Source organism: Lepisma saccharinum, chromosome 27, assembly GCF_977018435.1.
Source record: "Lepisma saccharinum chromosome 27, izLepSacc3.1, whole genome shotgun sequence".
Lineage (NCBI taxonomy): Eukaryota > Metazoa > Arthropoda > Insecta > Zygentoma > Lepismatidae > Lepisma > Lepisma saccharinum.
Window position 1 is genome coordinate 36176737 of NC_139255.1, and position 17461 is coordinate 36194197.

Below are 17461 nucleotides of genomic sequence, written 5' to 3' on the forward strand. Positions count from 1 at the left end.
AAAAGAAAACTATAGTATTTGCAATTTTTGTACGACTGTACTTCTATCTCATAATCATTATAATTTATTTCTTCATCTTCACGATATCACACTTTTTGACATAGTTAGCGAAAGTAGTCCTGTTTTATATTGAGAAGGCAGGTTATTAAAAAAAAAAAATGTTTCACAACTGCTAGCTAATTGCAATTTTGAGTGTTGTAACAACAAAAAAGGGAAATTGCAAGGCAAAAATGTCTGCTTAGTAAATAAATAAATTAATTTTATGCACATGCGGGACTTAATATACTATTTTTGGATTATTGAAGAGTTTGTCTGATTCGCAACTCAACATTGGACACATACTAGCAACCAGACAAGAACATATAACATCATGGAGAATCACAATATTTCATTGTCAATCTACGGCAGCTGAAAACGACCCAAACGACACAGAGTTTAATGTTCTTTCTGCATAATCATACATTATCTAGTCCATTCGAGTTATCCTGCGGTTCCGGTTTCGTATATTAATTCTTAGCTTCCCAGGAATATCATTTACAGAAATTTACGACTTGCTACATTAAAAGATTTATGAAACACCATGGAGGTGTAACACTATATGACAACACCTCAGGGTCTGAGTCAACTACCTCCTGCTCCCCCCACTCCATGCTTTCTTCTTATATATGGCTCTGTTCCTTCAGTCCAATTTCATATAAGTTTAAAATCTGATCTATGTCTACAGTTCCATGTTTGACATCATATGGTATTACCAATGTCTTTCCACTCAATTTATTTGATACATTTCACCAGCTATTCTATACTAAGTGATTAGTCACGGTCGCCTGCGATCTCTGCTGGAGGCACATTGTACCAGCACATTTGGCCTATCTGAGCATAAATTGGACCAAAAACAAACGGCTGAGATAACTTCCCTATCTTTTCACTTTATTCATCAAGATTTATTAGAGGTGTTTTCAACATTACAGATTTCATTGATTAAACTTTCCAGAAGTAAGAGAGTTTTAAATAATGACATTTGTGATGTCACTTGAATGAGGGCGGAACTCTTCTATTTTATATATACACTTCTAGAGAAGCAACATTGAAGCTTTTAAAAGCAATTTGATCAGTTTTTAATGTGGGTATCCCCACCAAGGTCCAAGTTCTGATTCCAAACCAATCATTGTACACATGCACTTTTAACATGGTTATATTTCAATAAATTTTCTTACACACATATTTCACTTGCATTATGATTACGTACTGCACATCTAATGCATTTTTTCCTTCCATATACTCCAACACACACCTCTCTCTGCAACCATTCATCTGCTGTTGTCTTGGACACACGATGTGAGGTGCAAAGGGCTTAGCAGTAAAAGCAACTTCCCAAAATGCTTGCAATAGCTGGATAAAAAATGTGATCTGAAGCACAAAACTTCCTTCGAGCTTCCCCCAGCAGTCAGGTCTGAGACGACCATCATCCAATAACAGTTGCTTGCTGAGAAGCACAGTTACTCATGCAGGTTTGAGTCTCCTGGGGGAAGGATAACAGCTTTTCTCCTGAGATTTCGGCCTGTGTATGGGACTGGTGGCCACCTACCATCATGTGGAAATTGGGGAGCTAGTATAACCGTGTCATAAAAACCTACAACAATGACTGTGGGTTTGTCATGCTAACCGCAAGTCTGCCTATAACTGGTTGGATGATCTTCCACCTCAGGTGAGTGAGTAGTATCAGGTGGGAGTGAGGCCAGCAGTCTGTAGATAGGCCTGGGCCCTCAATGGGCTGTTGCACCACAAGTTATTTAACGCCATATCTACACATTGAAGATTACATCAATACAAGCATTCCTGGAAGATTGTCATAACATACTGGTTCGTTTACTGGGATTGATCTCAATTTCTTCATGGATTGCGGTCTTCAACTCCCAAATATCCTGCAGCTGGCAGGTAAAAACTTTTGTCTTTCAGATATCCCCCAAAGAAAACGAGGTACAAGCTGTGCGGGCTGTAGCTCCATCTTGCTGGAAATGTGATGTAGAGCAGATGCCACCTTTGCATTTATTGCACAGTTATTAGCCAATTACTCATGATGTACAAAATGGCAGACCTGATCCGCTTGGAAACGACAGCTGGTGTCACGGCACTAACTTTATGCAAGGTTGTCACTTGTTTCACATGGCCCAATCTGTATAACTGAAGGTTTTCTGTATGTAATTACTTGTCATGCAACAATTATATTGAGAGAGAAAAGTGTAAGTTGTTTTAAATGCTGGCACTGAAGAAGTTCCAAATTGTACCACTTCGTACTTTTTATTGTATCCTAACAGTAGAGCAATGCACACATTCAGCAACTTGTACTATTGTTATTAAAGTCAATTAATATAATATTTCCCCCCAAGTTTGAGCACATTAATGAAGTCTGTCTCAACTAGCAAGTTTTGCATGATGTACACTAGAATGCTGCAACGAGTGTTTTTTGCTCGAGCGGCAAATAGTTCGCACAGGCAACGCTGGATGGCACACAGAATTGAAAGTTCTTCCGCTTGAGCGAAAAATGACCGAACAAGCGAAATACACTCGAACTGTATTAGTACACGTATTTCCATAATTTGTCTATGGTAGTGGGCCCTCAAATATGGATCGTGAAGTAAAAGACGAAGTGAAATTGAAAAATAAGTTTACATAATCATCATCTCCATGTTAAAATGCAGTTTTGTGTATCTTACCGAGATATGTGAAAATGAAATAGATGATTATGGGCTGAAACTACCTAGACTATTTTATGTTTCTATGATTACACTGGGGAACAAAAAAAAGATTTTATTTTGTGGCATAAAGTTTAAGAACAGTTTCAGCACACAAAACAGCTGTGATTGCCAATTGTATGATTGGTTCAGTTGAATCGACTCCAGTTATAAAAGTAAACACACCATGGAAAATGTAGGAGGTAAAACTACTCCACGCTTTTCTCGGTAATATCAACACTTGATAATGGGCTGAAATTCCCATTAAGAAACTTATTTATTTATTTATTGTAAATTGTTGCTAGGCAACTTATGAAGCATTGCTAGACAATATATCTCTTAATGTTGAATTTTGTAGTATAACTAAGTCTGTATGGACTGGGCATACATCCATAGAAGGGAAAGACATAGCAGACACATTAGCCAAGTATGCAGCTGAAGAATCAAGTCACCGATCGCTTTGGATCAAATTTTCTGCAAAAGCGCTCGAGTCGCATGCTAAAACAGAATTGTTGAAAAGTTGGCAGAAACAATGGACAATTACAGGGAAGACTAATGGGAAAAAATATTATTCAATTCAACCACTTATACCTAAAGAACCTTGGTATCAAGACATTAACCTCTCAAGAAACTCTTTAACAAGTCTTCTTAGATGTCGGCTAAATTACACTCTAGCACCTAAAGACCTGTATACTAGGAACATTGTTCAATCCCCAATCTGTCAGTGTGGTGCAACTGAAGGAACACCTGATCACATTATATTTGAATGTCGCCTTAATGTAACTACGTGTGATTATTTCTTAAGAGATGTAAAAGAAGCAGGATATAATGGCGCATACGCCTTGTCAGTACTTTTGAGGAACCCAACGAAGAAAATAATATATGTACTTAAAAACTATATTGTGAGAGAAAATATTATATTATAAAATTATGAAATTGTAAAATTATGAAATTGTAAAATTATAAAATGTAAAACAAATGTAACTGGTGCATAGCAGCAAAGCTACAACCAAATATACATTTATAAAAAAACAAAAACTAAGTGAAATGCATTTAGTGTGAATACATTGGAAATCGTATAGAAAATGTTTTACATAGTTTGTTACTTCATTGTGTACATATTTTCTTAATTATTATGATCATAGGCCTATATAAATTTATTTTTATAATAATGATTGTAATCACAAAAAGAAATATTAAATTGTTGTTGGAAGTTCATTTATATGTGTGTCTTATGTTTCCGCCAATTTGGTTTAGTTGCATTTATTTCATAAATTAGAGCCAATTCAGGAAATATATTATTATATCATTATTCAGCAGCATGAAATTGCCCTAAATTAGCTCTCAAACACTGTGCCCCAATTTCACTGTTCCCCAGTGTTATTTTCACATTGAAATTATGTTCGATTGAATGTTATAACTGCATTTTATTATTTCACAGAATATGATTATCCTTTTCGGTAAGTGAACAATGATGTACACATATTTGTTGCACTGTGATAAGATATTTGTAATTGCTTAGGTAGCTCTGTCAGCATGTGCATCCATTTTATGTTTCGGTGTGCAGATATTGCATATTTTCATATGTGCTGTATTTCAGTCTTACATAATATAAAAAATTATTATTTAGAATTGTAATTGCATAGAGTGGTTTCCTTCCATGTACGTGTTTTATGTTGACAGTGCTGCTTATTAAGCTCTGAAATACGGGACGTTGTCAATCATTCCACTACGAGTGCGGTACGTTCGAGCGTAGCACGCTCGAGCATGGGAGATTCGAACGAGTTTCAGTGAGTGAAAGTGGTCCGATGCAGTACTCTAATGTACACTGAAGGTTCTGTTACGGTTCACTTATTTTCCAACAACAAAGTGTTACAAGAAGAACTGGCTATTCTAAGGCAACAGGTCATCCCCTATGGTTACGGTCCCAACATCATAGACCAGAACCTGCAAATGAAACACGAGGATGAAACCTGAAGCAACTATCCCACAAATGAAGAAGAGGACTATGGATAGGCTTCCCATTTGTACCAGGTCTACCCACGTAATTCCGATGCATCCTAGAAAAATGAAAGTACAAAGTAGCATATAAACCCAGAAAATCCATTGGCCAATGCTTAGCAGGCTTCAAAACGTTCAACAAAGATACTTTAACAAACTCTGCCATCTACAGCGAATGAAACAGGAAATATATAGGCCAATGCAAAAGACTTATCAAAGACAGATTCACAGACCACATAGGATGTATACACAGGAAAGAAAGTTCTTCTTGGTTGGCCAAACACACAATAGAAACCAACCACATGATTGAGTTTCGTCTTTGGCACAGGCTAAATGAAAAATAGAACGGGATGTTAAGGAAGGTATACACATGATTAAAAACACAAATAATCTCAACGACAATCTTTACTTATCATGATATAACATGGTCAAACTTAAAAACCCATCTCCCTCAGCCATCAGTCTCAACAAACAAGAACTTACCAACATTGCAAGACCGGAATGGCATATTTTGGCAGGCACAGTGAGTATCCATTTAGAATTATTCGATTATCATTTATTGTTATCATTATCTCTATTATTCAGTTTTACATCAATAGCCTTGACCATCCCTACAAGAATTGTTGACTATGCCCATGCATATGAAACATGCCAAAAATTCACAAATGTGCCATGTAAGCAATGGCAATTTTTGGCCCCTTGTTTCTTTTTGTCAGCAGTTTCTGCATCTCAAAATTGAAGTTGGCAAACACAATGCACACATGCTCCTGCCAATGCAAGATGATTATTTAAAGCAAAGCCAAAGTTTAAAAAACAAAGTGAAAATACAACCATCTTACTCTATAGTGGCTAAGATTTTTTTATTGTATTACAACTTGGAAATAAATAAAACAACAGGTATGTTAACAAATATGTTATTTACTTATTGAGAAAACAATTAGTTCCACATATTCAATCAGATTTTGTCAGGTTACAACTTAAACAGAATATTTTGTAAATTTAAAAAAAATCCATTCTAGTAAACAAGTTTCTACATATTCAACACAGTTCAAGAGCTTAAAATGCATCAAATCTAACAAATCAGTTGTAAAGTATACATGACTAGGTTATTTTTTTTTCAAGTGAAATATTTCATTGGACTAGAGTATGCAATTTATTCCAAGTAATATAGCAGTCTTAGGTGCATATTTCAATTAAAGCTATACTAAAAAAAATATCACCATATTGAACTAGATACACATATAAACGTTTCACTGTCAAAAATAAATGCAAAGAGACAAGTATCTTATACCTTTACTTACAAAATATAAGTACCCAAAGCATACACAATTTCCAATAATAAAAAAGAACTCTTTAAAAGGTGCCATATATAATAAGAACCTCACCACATGATTATGCAAAAACAGAGCATCTATACTAACAAAGTATGTGCAAAAAAAGACCCAGTAATTAATATTCTATAAAAAAGTAAGAAAAGTATAAAGCTTCCTTACAGCAACTTCAATGAATGCTTTATAAATGTCAAGCTGTCCATTACATAGTTGTATAAATGGAGACACCCATCTTCAAAGTTGTTGCAATAGCTTCAAAGCCTCACACACAGCTCCTTGCTGCTCTTGTTAAGCACAACAATAACTGGACCATAGCAATTAACTTTAGGTTCATTTGTAAATTAATAGTTAAGTACATAATGTAATTTTCTGTTTTCATATGCTCATCAGTATTATGTTGTGCGTAGCTGTACAAGAATTAAATTTGCATGCATATCCAAAGCTATCTCACAAAGCATGTGGCAATTTTTTCCAGTAGAAAAATTGATTTTTATCTTTCACGGTAATAGAAAGTATCAAACACTACTATAGCAAATCTTTTGTGAGGATTTGTTTCTACTTTTCCCCCTAATAGCTCTGAGTATAAATAGTAAGGCTAAGACACAGATAGATATGCAGAAAAACCATTTGTAAAAATACGGATTTAGTTCCAAAACCAATCAATGAAGGATGCCACACAAATGATTCATTAGAAAATGTGTGCTAATATTAAAAAATGGTTTTAAGTGCACCTATAGTTACGTTATGCTGCTTGTCATGCAAGCAATAAGAGAAAAAGGGAGCTTAGACATATTTTGGAAAAAAATGAGCAAAACTTGATTTATCTACCTTTATTTGACCCAATAGACGTCCAACAATTGTGCTTCTTAATTTGTGCCGGTTGGGTCTTTTAATCAGAGAAAAAAGATCTGACAGAAACCAAATCTCGGACATTTCTGTATGACTTTATTTCATATTCTATTAATTATTACCGCAATACATATACAAAACCCATTAATTTTTATTCATTTTTACACATGGGATAATCATAGAAAAGCTGAGCATGTTTGATAACTGGAATTGTTATGTGTATGGGTTATTTATATGTATAGTATGATGAAAAACTAACCTGCAAAACAAAAAGACAAAGTATAGTACATTTTAACATGGAGAGACCTGCACTCCATAAAACACGATACTTGAAAAACAATGTACAGTGTTCTCATTGCATTGAAAAAAAACTGTCACAAAGTAAGTGTCTTTGTTACATTGTACATTGGTTACGATATTAAACATCGCCATGTACATTGGTTATGATATTAAACATCCCTCACCTTGGCTCATAGAAAGGCTGAAAGAAGACTCTTTAACTGCAACTTATGGGCTGAGCATCATATCGCTTGCTCCAAGCATTATCTGCTGGGCAACGACAGAATTGTTACCCATTTCTTGGTTAACCTATTAGGGGTCATGCAGCCAGCTGCACAAAATATTCAATAAAAGCAAATGAAGTTAATGAAGACTTCACTCAATATCCTGTTGTTCTTCTTCGTTTTCTTCTCCAATCTCTTCTTCCTTCGGGCGTGTCCATTTGATGAGTGTTTCCGGTGAGCGATACAGGAAGATTAATTTGGCGAACAAGTCTTCCTCAAGTTCAAACTCGCCACTCTCCCTTACTAAATAGATATCTAAACAGAGCTGAAAAAACAAACGTATATATTAGAAAGTGCTCTATGTTGAAAGAACACATCACTTTAGTGATACATTAATTACTAGAAGTAAGTTTGATGTTGTAATAAATTGAGACAGGCGCTCAAACAATATCTGCATTTTTGGGAGTATTTCAAAGTAACATGTATTAGGTTAGTTAAACTGGATGGCAGCCAAAAATGGCAAGTGATTTTGGGTGTTTTTTCTATCTGCCAATCATCTCTGAGTGTGTGCACCCTGCAATCTTGTGAAGCATAATCCTGCCTTTGCTTATTGCTGTGCTTACATATTAAAAGGAAGTACAACAAGTCAAGGTCCTTCAACTGACATTTCCCATCCATTAAGGTTCTCTCATAACAGGGCTTATTAGAAAACCAACTGCAGGGGGGAAAAAAACTATGCACTTACAGTAGGTTTGGCAACAGTGCCCCCAATTCTTGTTTGTTTTATGTCATGAACGACATTCAGCACTTTGGGAAATGAAAATAAATTATATCAGTCAATATAATTGACCACCTACTCACTGATTCATTGTTTTCCAGCTGCCAGTACAGTGCCTACTACTAATATCTAAGGATCAACTACAGCTAGACAACATAACGTTTGACACACATAAAGAAGACCCTGCCAAACATAACTCTGTGTGTCATACATGGGAAAGATTGGAATGTGTTCATTTTTATTGTGAAAACTTAGATTTCACAACACAAATATTGTGAACATGACTGCAAGTAGACTGCAGTAGTTTAGCATCAAATTAATAGCAATTGTCATTTAATTATAACAGAGGCTGTGAAAATTGTGTTACTTTAAATAGTATTCATTGTCTTATAACAAAGTTTCGCTATACCTATACATTAAAATAATTGTATGGGAAAAGCCCTGGTGGCAAAGTGGTAACGTCATTGTCTTGTAATCAATACCTTGTGGAAGCACATTGCACAGTGGTTTGGATCTGTCTTTTAACTGTAGATCCAGTCCCGATTAAACTATCTGTGCATAAAGTGGACTTAACACAAAAACTCAAACATAAATACGGCTTCTTTCTTTCTTTACATGTTTAGGGTTACTTGTAAAATGATGTAGGTTCTTCTAGGAGAAAGGAACTAGAACTAGTCATCTGTCTTATGAAACTTTCCAAACTATGATATCTCATTTAGTAAATCTATTCTCATGAGTCAACCATTGAGACCTTAATAACTTGATAATATTTTGTATGTATTTACTTATTTCAATGTTAATCACAACAAGAAGAGAATGATAATTAGATGAAAGAACAAGCATGCATTGGCCAAGACTTTCATCCAGAACCTTTGGTAGCAAGATCGCGAGTCAAATACTCACATGGTCATCCACTGAGGTAACTGAATAAACACAGAAATGTGTAATGGTGAATATAAAAGTTCAGCTTAAGGCTAGGTAGAATGCTCAGATCTGTTGACCAATCTGTATGTGCGTGAGAGAGAGTGGATAAGCAATGAAATAGTAGAAATTATTAAGCGAGACCCGAATTCAAACCTGGGCCTCAGGAGTAGAGTCGCTGTTCTACCACTACTACTGCTTTGCTTTATTTCTTATAGTTCAGGTACTTTACCAATATGGAATTGCCTTAAACCAATCATATCACAATAAGTCTCTTCTTGCTAAATTCATGGTAATTTCTACAGTAAAGTAAAAAAGTAAAGTGCTCCCCTGCACTTTGCACCATGCCATGAAGGCGTACAGGGGGTGTGGAGTTAGGGCCCCACACTTTCTTGATCACGGCCAAAGGTAGGGGTGATGTAATCAGTATCACACCCCTGGCCACCTTTACCCCCCAGAGTTTCCTCCAGGTACCCACTTTATGCGACACTGGGTGGACACCGGAGCCACTTCAATAGGTAGAATAAATCTTATTTCTCCCCTGATGGGGATAGAACCTGGGTCTCTCACATGGTAGTCAGACGCTCTAACGACTGAGCTATTGTGGCACAGGATTTCTAGTTGCAATGTTATTCTGATCATAGTGTTGAATGCTACATTACTTCTGCAAAGACAACACAGTGAAAGTTAAAAATGAAGCAAAAGCAGCGTTACTCCGGTAGCTCAGTCCAGCTATGGCACAATGTGTCAGAAACCTAGGTTTTACTCCTGGTCGGGCTACAGTTGCACTCAACTTCTACAAGTATTATCAGGAAAAAGTGTCTCTCTCTCTCTACTGTACACACTTTCGGCACGTCTTTCTCCCTCCTTCAAAACTGATTTTTGGTCAGTAACCATGTATTGTATCATGATCTCATACCATAAATGTTCATTCAATGTTTGCTTTTCAGGACCAAACCTACTAAAGTATACAGAGCTGGCATTCCACCTGAATTTTCCGCTATGCACAAATTGAGCTAAAATTATTATTAAAATAGCACTTGCAGTCAGAATTTTGGCCAAGAATGAACATTAAATTCATACATGCATTATAGAAAAGCAATGAATAAAATGAAGCTTTCTTTCCCCAAGACCAAGATGAAGAGGTTCTCTTGGATCAACATCCAGTCGCTGAAGATAAGTGGTGTTAGCTTTCAAAAGCTTAGGAATTTCTCCAGAACTCACTTGGTTGTTAACCAGAGAGAACTTCTTCGTGAAGTAGAAAAAAATATTCTAAAAATAGCTGTTAGAATGAAGAGCACGTAAGAAGGTGGTAACCTGGATGCTTTGCACTTGTAACTTCTGTGATTGTGTGGTTCTTCAGAAAATGTCCAAGATGCTCGCATGAAACAAATGACCACTGCATACATGTAACAACAGTAGTATTCTCACTCTATTTTTGCATATTTCCATACCAGTTCCAACAATTACATGCATATACAAATACAATACACTTCGGCATCAAAGTTGAAAAAGGAAGATTTCACATCGAAGTACATGGTGGTGATTGACCTTTGTGAACAAATATGATCTTTTGCATGCTCTGCTTTTCTTTTTAATAGAGTGTTACGTCAGTTTGTTTCTTGAACATGGCATGAGTGACAATGAATGTTTTTCCAGGCTGGAGGAAAAGCAGCTACTCAAGCATGTGTGGTGAAGTTTCACTTGCTACTTAAGCATGAATCCCCATGGTGAAGTATCACTTGCCACTTGAATGTGAAACCTCCATGGCGAAGTGTTGCTTGTCACTTGAGTGCAAAACTCCAAGTGAAGTGTCGCTTGCCACTTGAGTATGGAACCCCCTTGGTGAAGTGTCACTTGCTACTGGAGTGCAGAACCCCTTTGGTGAAGTGTCCCTTGCCACTTGAGTGCAGAACCCCCTTGGTGAAGTGTCACTTGCCACTTGAGTGCAGAACCCCCTTGGTGAAGTGTCACTTGCCACTTGAGTGTAGAACCCCCTGGTGAAGTGTCACTTGCCACTTGAATATGAAACCCCCATGGTGAAGTGTCACATGCCACATTAATGTGAAATTTCTCTAAAGTTAAATGGGGATTCTTCGTGTGATAACATTTTCAACTGTGCATTGTGATGTCAGCTACCTTGTTACGTGCTCTTTACTCTAACGCTATGTTGTTACACACACACAGATGTTACAGGCAGTAAGTACCTGAAGTATTCTGTCCACGTTAGGCATATCGTCAAACATGATAGTGAAGGACACACCAGAGAAGAATCCTCTCACATACTTACTTGCAAGGAACACCAGTGTTGTATATAGACCTATGATTCTGGAAAACAACAGATTGGAAATTAGTCTACAAACTACAAAAAATACAACACAAAGAAAAATGTAACAAAAATAATGTGCAATCAGTGCATAAATACAACAAATAAAATAAGAAAGTGACTATTTATTGAGGGTTTGCCAACATAAGATAAATTTGTGCTCCATCCCCAATTCTAAATGCCCAACTGTGCTATCATAGTCATCATCCCAGGGTGGGGGAGGACAGCTAGTTCTCCCTGTTTAGAGTTTGGTACTTCAATACCTCCAAACTACAGAAAAAGTAAATTCTCTTTTAGCTCAAATATGCATTTTTTTTGCCAGGTAATTAGGGTTATATTAATGCAACGTGACTTCCCACTCCTTTTGTCTTCCTACTATTTTTTTCTGACATTATTATTGATCCATGCATTCTACTGACATCTGCTGACATGAGTTTACTGATAAAATTACAATCTGATGCTTCTATAAATTGCCTGCAATTTAAAATTCTACCATTTTGGTTATATTTTTTTAATGAATATAAAGTTTTAATTCATATACTTAGGTTTTGTGAGTTTAATGTTTAAGAAAATGTATAATGTCTAAAAATGCAATCTCTTTTCATAAGGCAAAACCAACTGCAGTCACCTGGTTACATATATTAATAAGAATGTGCATGAACTAATTCAGAGATTGCCAAACTGCCTCTGCCATTAATTGTCCCTCACGGCCAGAAAAGTTGTCAAGAGTTAATTTATATTGCCTTGAGCTGCTTTCTGTCCATCAAATTTATCTTTATAAGTCAGTTGGCATGGACAGATGGACATGACTAGTGCAGAAGATTCCTTTTCAGTTTGGTGATCAGTGTCATAGAATTCATTATTTTTATTGGTACAAGACTTGCCAAGTTTAGTGTGGCAAGAAATGGACTACTGGCTCGATGTGTGCCATATTATGATTGGTGCCCACATTGAACACTTGTAATGTAGGTTATGAACACGTGGTGAGTTACTCTTTCATTTCATATATCGTTCATATTTTTAATGTGTATAGCATAGAAAATATACAATTAAAACTCCGATATTCATTTGTGTACACAATGTATACTGAGTTCAAACTGTATGAAGGATGAAGTAATACTTCACTTTTCAACTCTAAAATCTATCATTATTTTGTTGTATGAGGCCTTGTTTGGCAAAGTTGGTTTTAAGCCCATGTTATGCTCAGATAGGATATATAGGACCGGACCTACATTTAAAGTGGAACATGAACCTGTGTCTTTCCACTGGGAATCAAACCTTCTGATTACAATGTGGTATTTTTCAGGAAGGGCCTAATAAAGGTCCACATCTGCTATGTTTGATAAAAACAGACTGATTAAAACAATAAAACAGGGCATTTTGTTTCTGTTTACTTTAAGACAGCTCTCTGTAGGTGCATCCAGAAAGGAGGGAAAAGTAGAGGGGTCAGAACCATAATCTTTAGACAACTTTCTTGAAGAAAAATAGGCCAATATAATAATTTTGCTCTATTTTCCTACTCATAATGGCATTCAAATGCTTTTTCAGTGAAACCCACCAACTTCCTTAAAAACTTTCTGGAAGCATGTATGTCAGTGCAGTACCAATTATATAATTATCTTCATGATGCTTTCATTGATTACAACAAGAGGATAATAGAGCCACAGGTATAATTGGATTTTATGACCATTTCCAATGCTAATGAGTGTCAGCATCAAAGGATGGCACACATTCCCCAATAAAATAGAAAAAATATTATGTCACTATCATGTGGCTTCCCAATAATTAATGACACATATGCTAGCTTTGCAAAGAATTCTCCATGTATTTTCAAATTTTCCATTTTCTTCAAAATCAATTCATATATTTCCTTTACATTGATTGCACAATAATCTTCAACACATATAATTTTCAACAAGTAACACATCACTGTTCTGTAGTTCATGCATATGTTGTCAACATGCCACACAATTGCCAACATACAAAAAAAATCCAAAAAAAAAAATCTTAGTTTAGCTACTGCTTTTCATTTCAATGACATTCTTAAGACTTTAAGTAACTTTATGAAGTCAAATAGTTAATAATAAATAGCTTGGCAATGTATTTTGAAAAAGAGAGTCCTTTATGTCCCAACTAGTGCAAATAAATGAGATTGGGAACTAACATAAATATCAAAATAATTTTTATGTGCCAGTTAGTGCAATAAACAAGATTGATAATCAACAGAAATATAAAAAAAATAATAAATCAAATAATGAGACAAAATACAAACACGGAATGCCGAGTGGAAGCTGCACTTACCCACCACCAGACAAAAACCTCAAACCAGCTGGGAATTCCTTATCATTGAAAATATATATGTAGAGGTACTTGACATCATTGCAGCTTCTGCCCCAGGGCAGTTTCCTAAGCACTTTTTCGTAATACGAATCGTCACAAATCTCTCTCATCTCCCACCATTCCTGGACAGCAGTGAGGTAGCTAAAATTTCCATGTTGTAAAGTCAAGTTCAGGGATCGGAAGCCTAAGCTTTTGACTTCTGTAATGGATAATGTTATTAGCAGAATAAACTAATTACACTTCTGACAATTCCATGAGCAACAATATCTTAAATAATGTACTTAAAAATGTATATTCGTGTGGTAAATCACTCACCTCGGTGCATCAAGAAAAAAGATGTCCAATATTTCCCCACAATCAACTTGCAAACACTTATTTGAATACAATTACTCAAGCACAATCCGGCTTTACTTTACTTCACCTGATTTTATTATACTGAAATAAAAGCATTAATGATAGTCAAAAGCAATACTTTTATAAGGCTGGGCAAATACCAATGGCGGTCAATACTTGATTGGCATTTCGGTCTTTTGCAGGGTCCACAAAAATCAGTGTTTGGAAGTAACTAGTTACAAGTAACTCAGTTATAAGTAACAGTTACTTTTTGAAGAAATGTAATTAACTAGTTACTTTTAAAACCAAGTAGTTTTAACTGTAACAGAGTTACTTTTTCCAATAGAAGTAATGTTTCAACAGTTACTTTTATACTTACTTCATGTCACTTAAGTTGCTATATAAGTGTCATAAATTATTGGTGATATAGGTCTTCAAGTGAACCAGAACCATCGATAAACTACTAGTTTCGCTTTGATACAAATATCCATCATTTGTTACATTAATTACTGCCAACAATAGAAGACAAAAGAGAAAGTTGTTGAACTAAATTTGTCTCCTATCCATGGCCAGTCGGTGGCTCTGGGTTCCAGACATTTCAGTGACAGGTTTATCGCATGTTTCATCTCTTTGTTTGGTAGTCCTCAATTCTAAAGCGATATACATACCTTGGAAGAGTGGTGGATTTCCCAGAAGCAGGAAGATTCTATTAGGAGGAGGATTCTATCCTATTGCAGTCAGTTGTGTGCTGTGAAGTGTGTCTAGTTTCTGTAGTTTGTTCATCTGTGGCCTCAAAATTATACCCCTTGTGTAAGCAGCATTCAATAGATTTTCATTCTTTTTTATTACAATTAGTAATCGATTTTGTGTAATTTGTTTGCAAGAAAATTTCCAGTGGAAAGTAACTGTAACTGAGTTACTTTTTTAAAATGAGTAACTGTAACTCTGTTACTTCTTTAAGCAAGTAACTGTAACAAGTTACCTTTTAAAAAGTAACTTTCCGAACACTGGCAAAAATGACACATGACACATTTTCAGTTCAATTATTCTTGAAATTATGCAAAACTAAAAGTTTTCATGTATTTTGCACCAGTATTGTGAAAAAATGGATTTTGTGATTATGTAGCATGTAATTTAATATTCTGATATAATTCTTAAATAATTTAATGCAAAACTCTGTTTTAATGCATGTATATGGAGTGGTATACTTACATTGAAATATTTAAAGTTTGCACAACTTTTAATTGTTACAATTTTCAAGCATCAATATCAGTATACGTGGAAATTGGTATGGGTATCTGTTCAAATTGGTATCAGCTCAGCCCTTAGTACAAAAGAATTACTTAAAATCAACTTTACCTAATTAGGGAGTTATGAAAGAAACAAAGTACACTTACAAAGTAATGAAAAAATCAAGTAAGGAGATAAAATGGCGTGAATGGTTAAAACAGATTCTATTCATTCGAACAGGTGTTCTTGGGTTACCAGCAGTGGCGTAGCATGGACATTTCGGGTGGGAATGCCAAGTCCAGGCACGTATCCAGGAATTCCTTTCGGGGGGGGGGGGGGGGGGGGCTGAACACCATTTTTTAAGGGGTATAGTAAGAACCTCACAATTGTATGATTAAGACCAGTCGTGGCAATTGGGTTCCAAAACCGGGGGGGGGGGGGGGGGGTGGCGGAGGCTGTGCAAGGAAAGTTTACTTTCTCTTGGTAGACAAGGCTTAACATTAAGAGGCCATAATGTTGAGGCAATAAAATGGGGAGCAACTATCCCTTAAATCGTCGCCACTGTAAGGTTGTCATTTTAATCAGAACGTGAAATCGGAACATTTTTTTACCACTAGACTCCTCTGTTTTCATGGATTAACATTGTGTGCCCGAACCATCTCAGCATAAAAACATCTATGGTGTCTGAGTGTTTTTACGAAGCTGTTACACATGCACGGGATGGACAATCCACTCGAAAACGCGAGATTCAAATTGTGGCCTGCCAACTGGACGCAGACAGCTCTCGAATATGTATCTCTGATTCGAGCCTGAACACCACTAACGTGTCTTGTCCTCCCATGTTTGCAGCTCTTATAAAAGCCGAAACCCACCAAACTGTTCAGATTCAGGCCTTAGCACTCACAAGTGTTCAAAAATGCCTGTCACAGCTTCCGGAGTCTTGTCATATATCGACACGAAACAAAGGAAGTCTTCTCAAATATAGCTGGATCACGAAACAATTAATGCACAATGAAAACCCTTCCGTTCCCAACACATCTAATGTTTCGTCTCCCAGTATGATCAAATGCTTACTCATTTATCTCCAGTGATGTGCCCAAGGGAGGGTTGGTGAGGTCATAACCCTATTTGACCCAGTATTCCTTTTTTTTTTTTTTAAAAAAAAAGGAACGTCAAAGACAGGGAAAAAATGGCAAAATCAGGACTGACCACCAAAAATAGTATGCGTAACCCCTCTCCCTTCCGAAAATCCTGGGCACGCCACTCTTTATCTCGGACACATTTTTTAATATCAACTCACCAGAATTTATTATCATTCCGAATTGGAGATTGAAGTAAAATGCGTTCTTCCTGCAGGTTTGGATATGATCCTTTAGGGTGCTGTCGTCTGCCTGCCTTCACACCTAACCTTAACAAGGACCTAATTTTCCATCCTTGTGACTTGGATTTTCAAGACTTAGGAAGGTTTCAGACCGAAGGGACACGCGATACATGTCGATTGGAATGGGCCAATCAACAGCAACGTTTCACACCGTAGCGACACAAAAGGCCGCACAAACCTAATTTCGACTTGTGAAATCCTCAGGCGACATGGTGTGAAATCTCCCTTATTAGGCCACTGTCATTGTCACCTCGAAGTAGTAGCTCTTGTTGACCACAGAAGAAAAAAATTCTCCTCAACCTGTGAGAATGCTCCTCAGTTTTCTTCTCTCCTATATTTTCTGTGCTTGTTCACTATACAGGCAACACCTTACGATTTGATATACGCAGGACATGTACTATGTAGACATTTTACGAAAAATCGGTTGAAGTCAAGGATGGCTATGTGGCTCAGAGAGAGAGAGAGAGAGGGGGGGGGGGCCTTAATTTCTTCGGCCCTCGACCCGAATTAGCACTACATTGAGGCCCCGGAAATTCTACTGTCGTCAATGTCTTCATTTTCGAATCACTATATCTTATAAAACAACCAGAGGACGGTGACTGATCACTAATCAACTGTATGAATTGTCACACTTACCTCTGAAATCTCATTAACCGATTATTTGTAGAGATGAACTGAAAAATTGAATCCCCGTATTTATATCCTCATTATATTCTAGAACGTTCCGCAGATAAAA

General features: G+C 36.4%; 1 protein-coding gene across 6 annotated transcripts in view; it reads right to left on the minus strand.

Moving 5' to 3' along the window:
• Positions 1–5187: 5187 nt before the first annotated feature.
• Positions 5188–17461, minus strand: part of Piezo (piezo type mechanosensitive ion channel component) — a 289087-nt gene continuing 276813 nt past the window's right edge. For 4 of the 6 annotated variants that reach the window (XM_083113421.1, XM_083113419.1, XM_083113422.1 and 1 more), the window contains 3 exons: positions 13743–13980; positions 11323–11443; positions 5189–7741 (listed from right to left, as the gene is read on the minus strand). In XM_083113421.1, the coding sequence (XP_082969547.1) occupies positions 7568–7741; positions 11323–11443; positions 13743–13980 (533 nt within the window). In that variant the 3' untranslated portion in view covers positions 5189–7567. Of the gene's footprint in view, positions 7742–11322; positions 11444–13742; positions 13981–17461 lie in introns of all 6 variants that reach the window. The other 2 variants (XM_083113418.1, XM_083113417.1) reach the window with 1 other exon arrangement.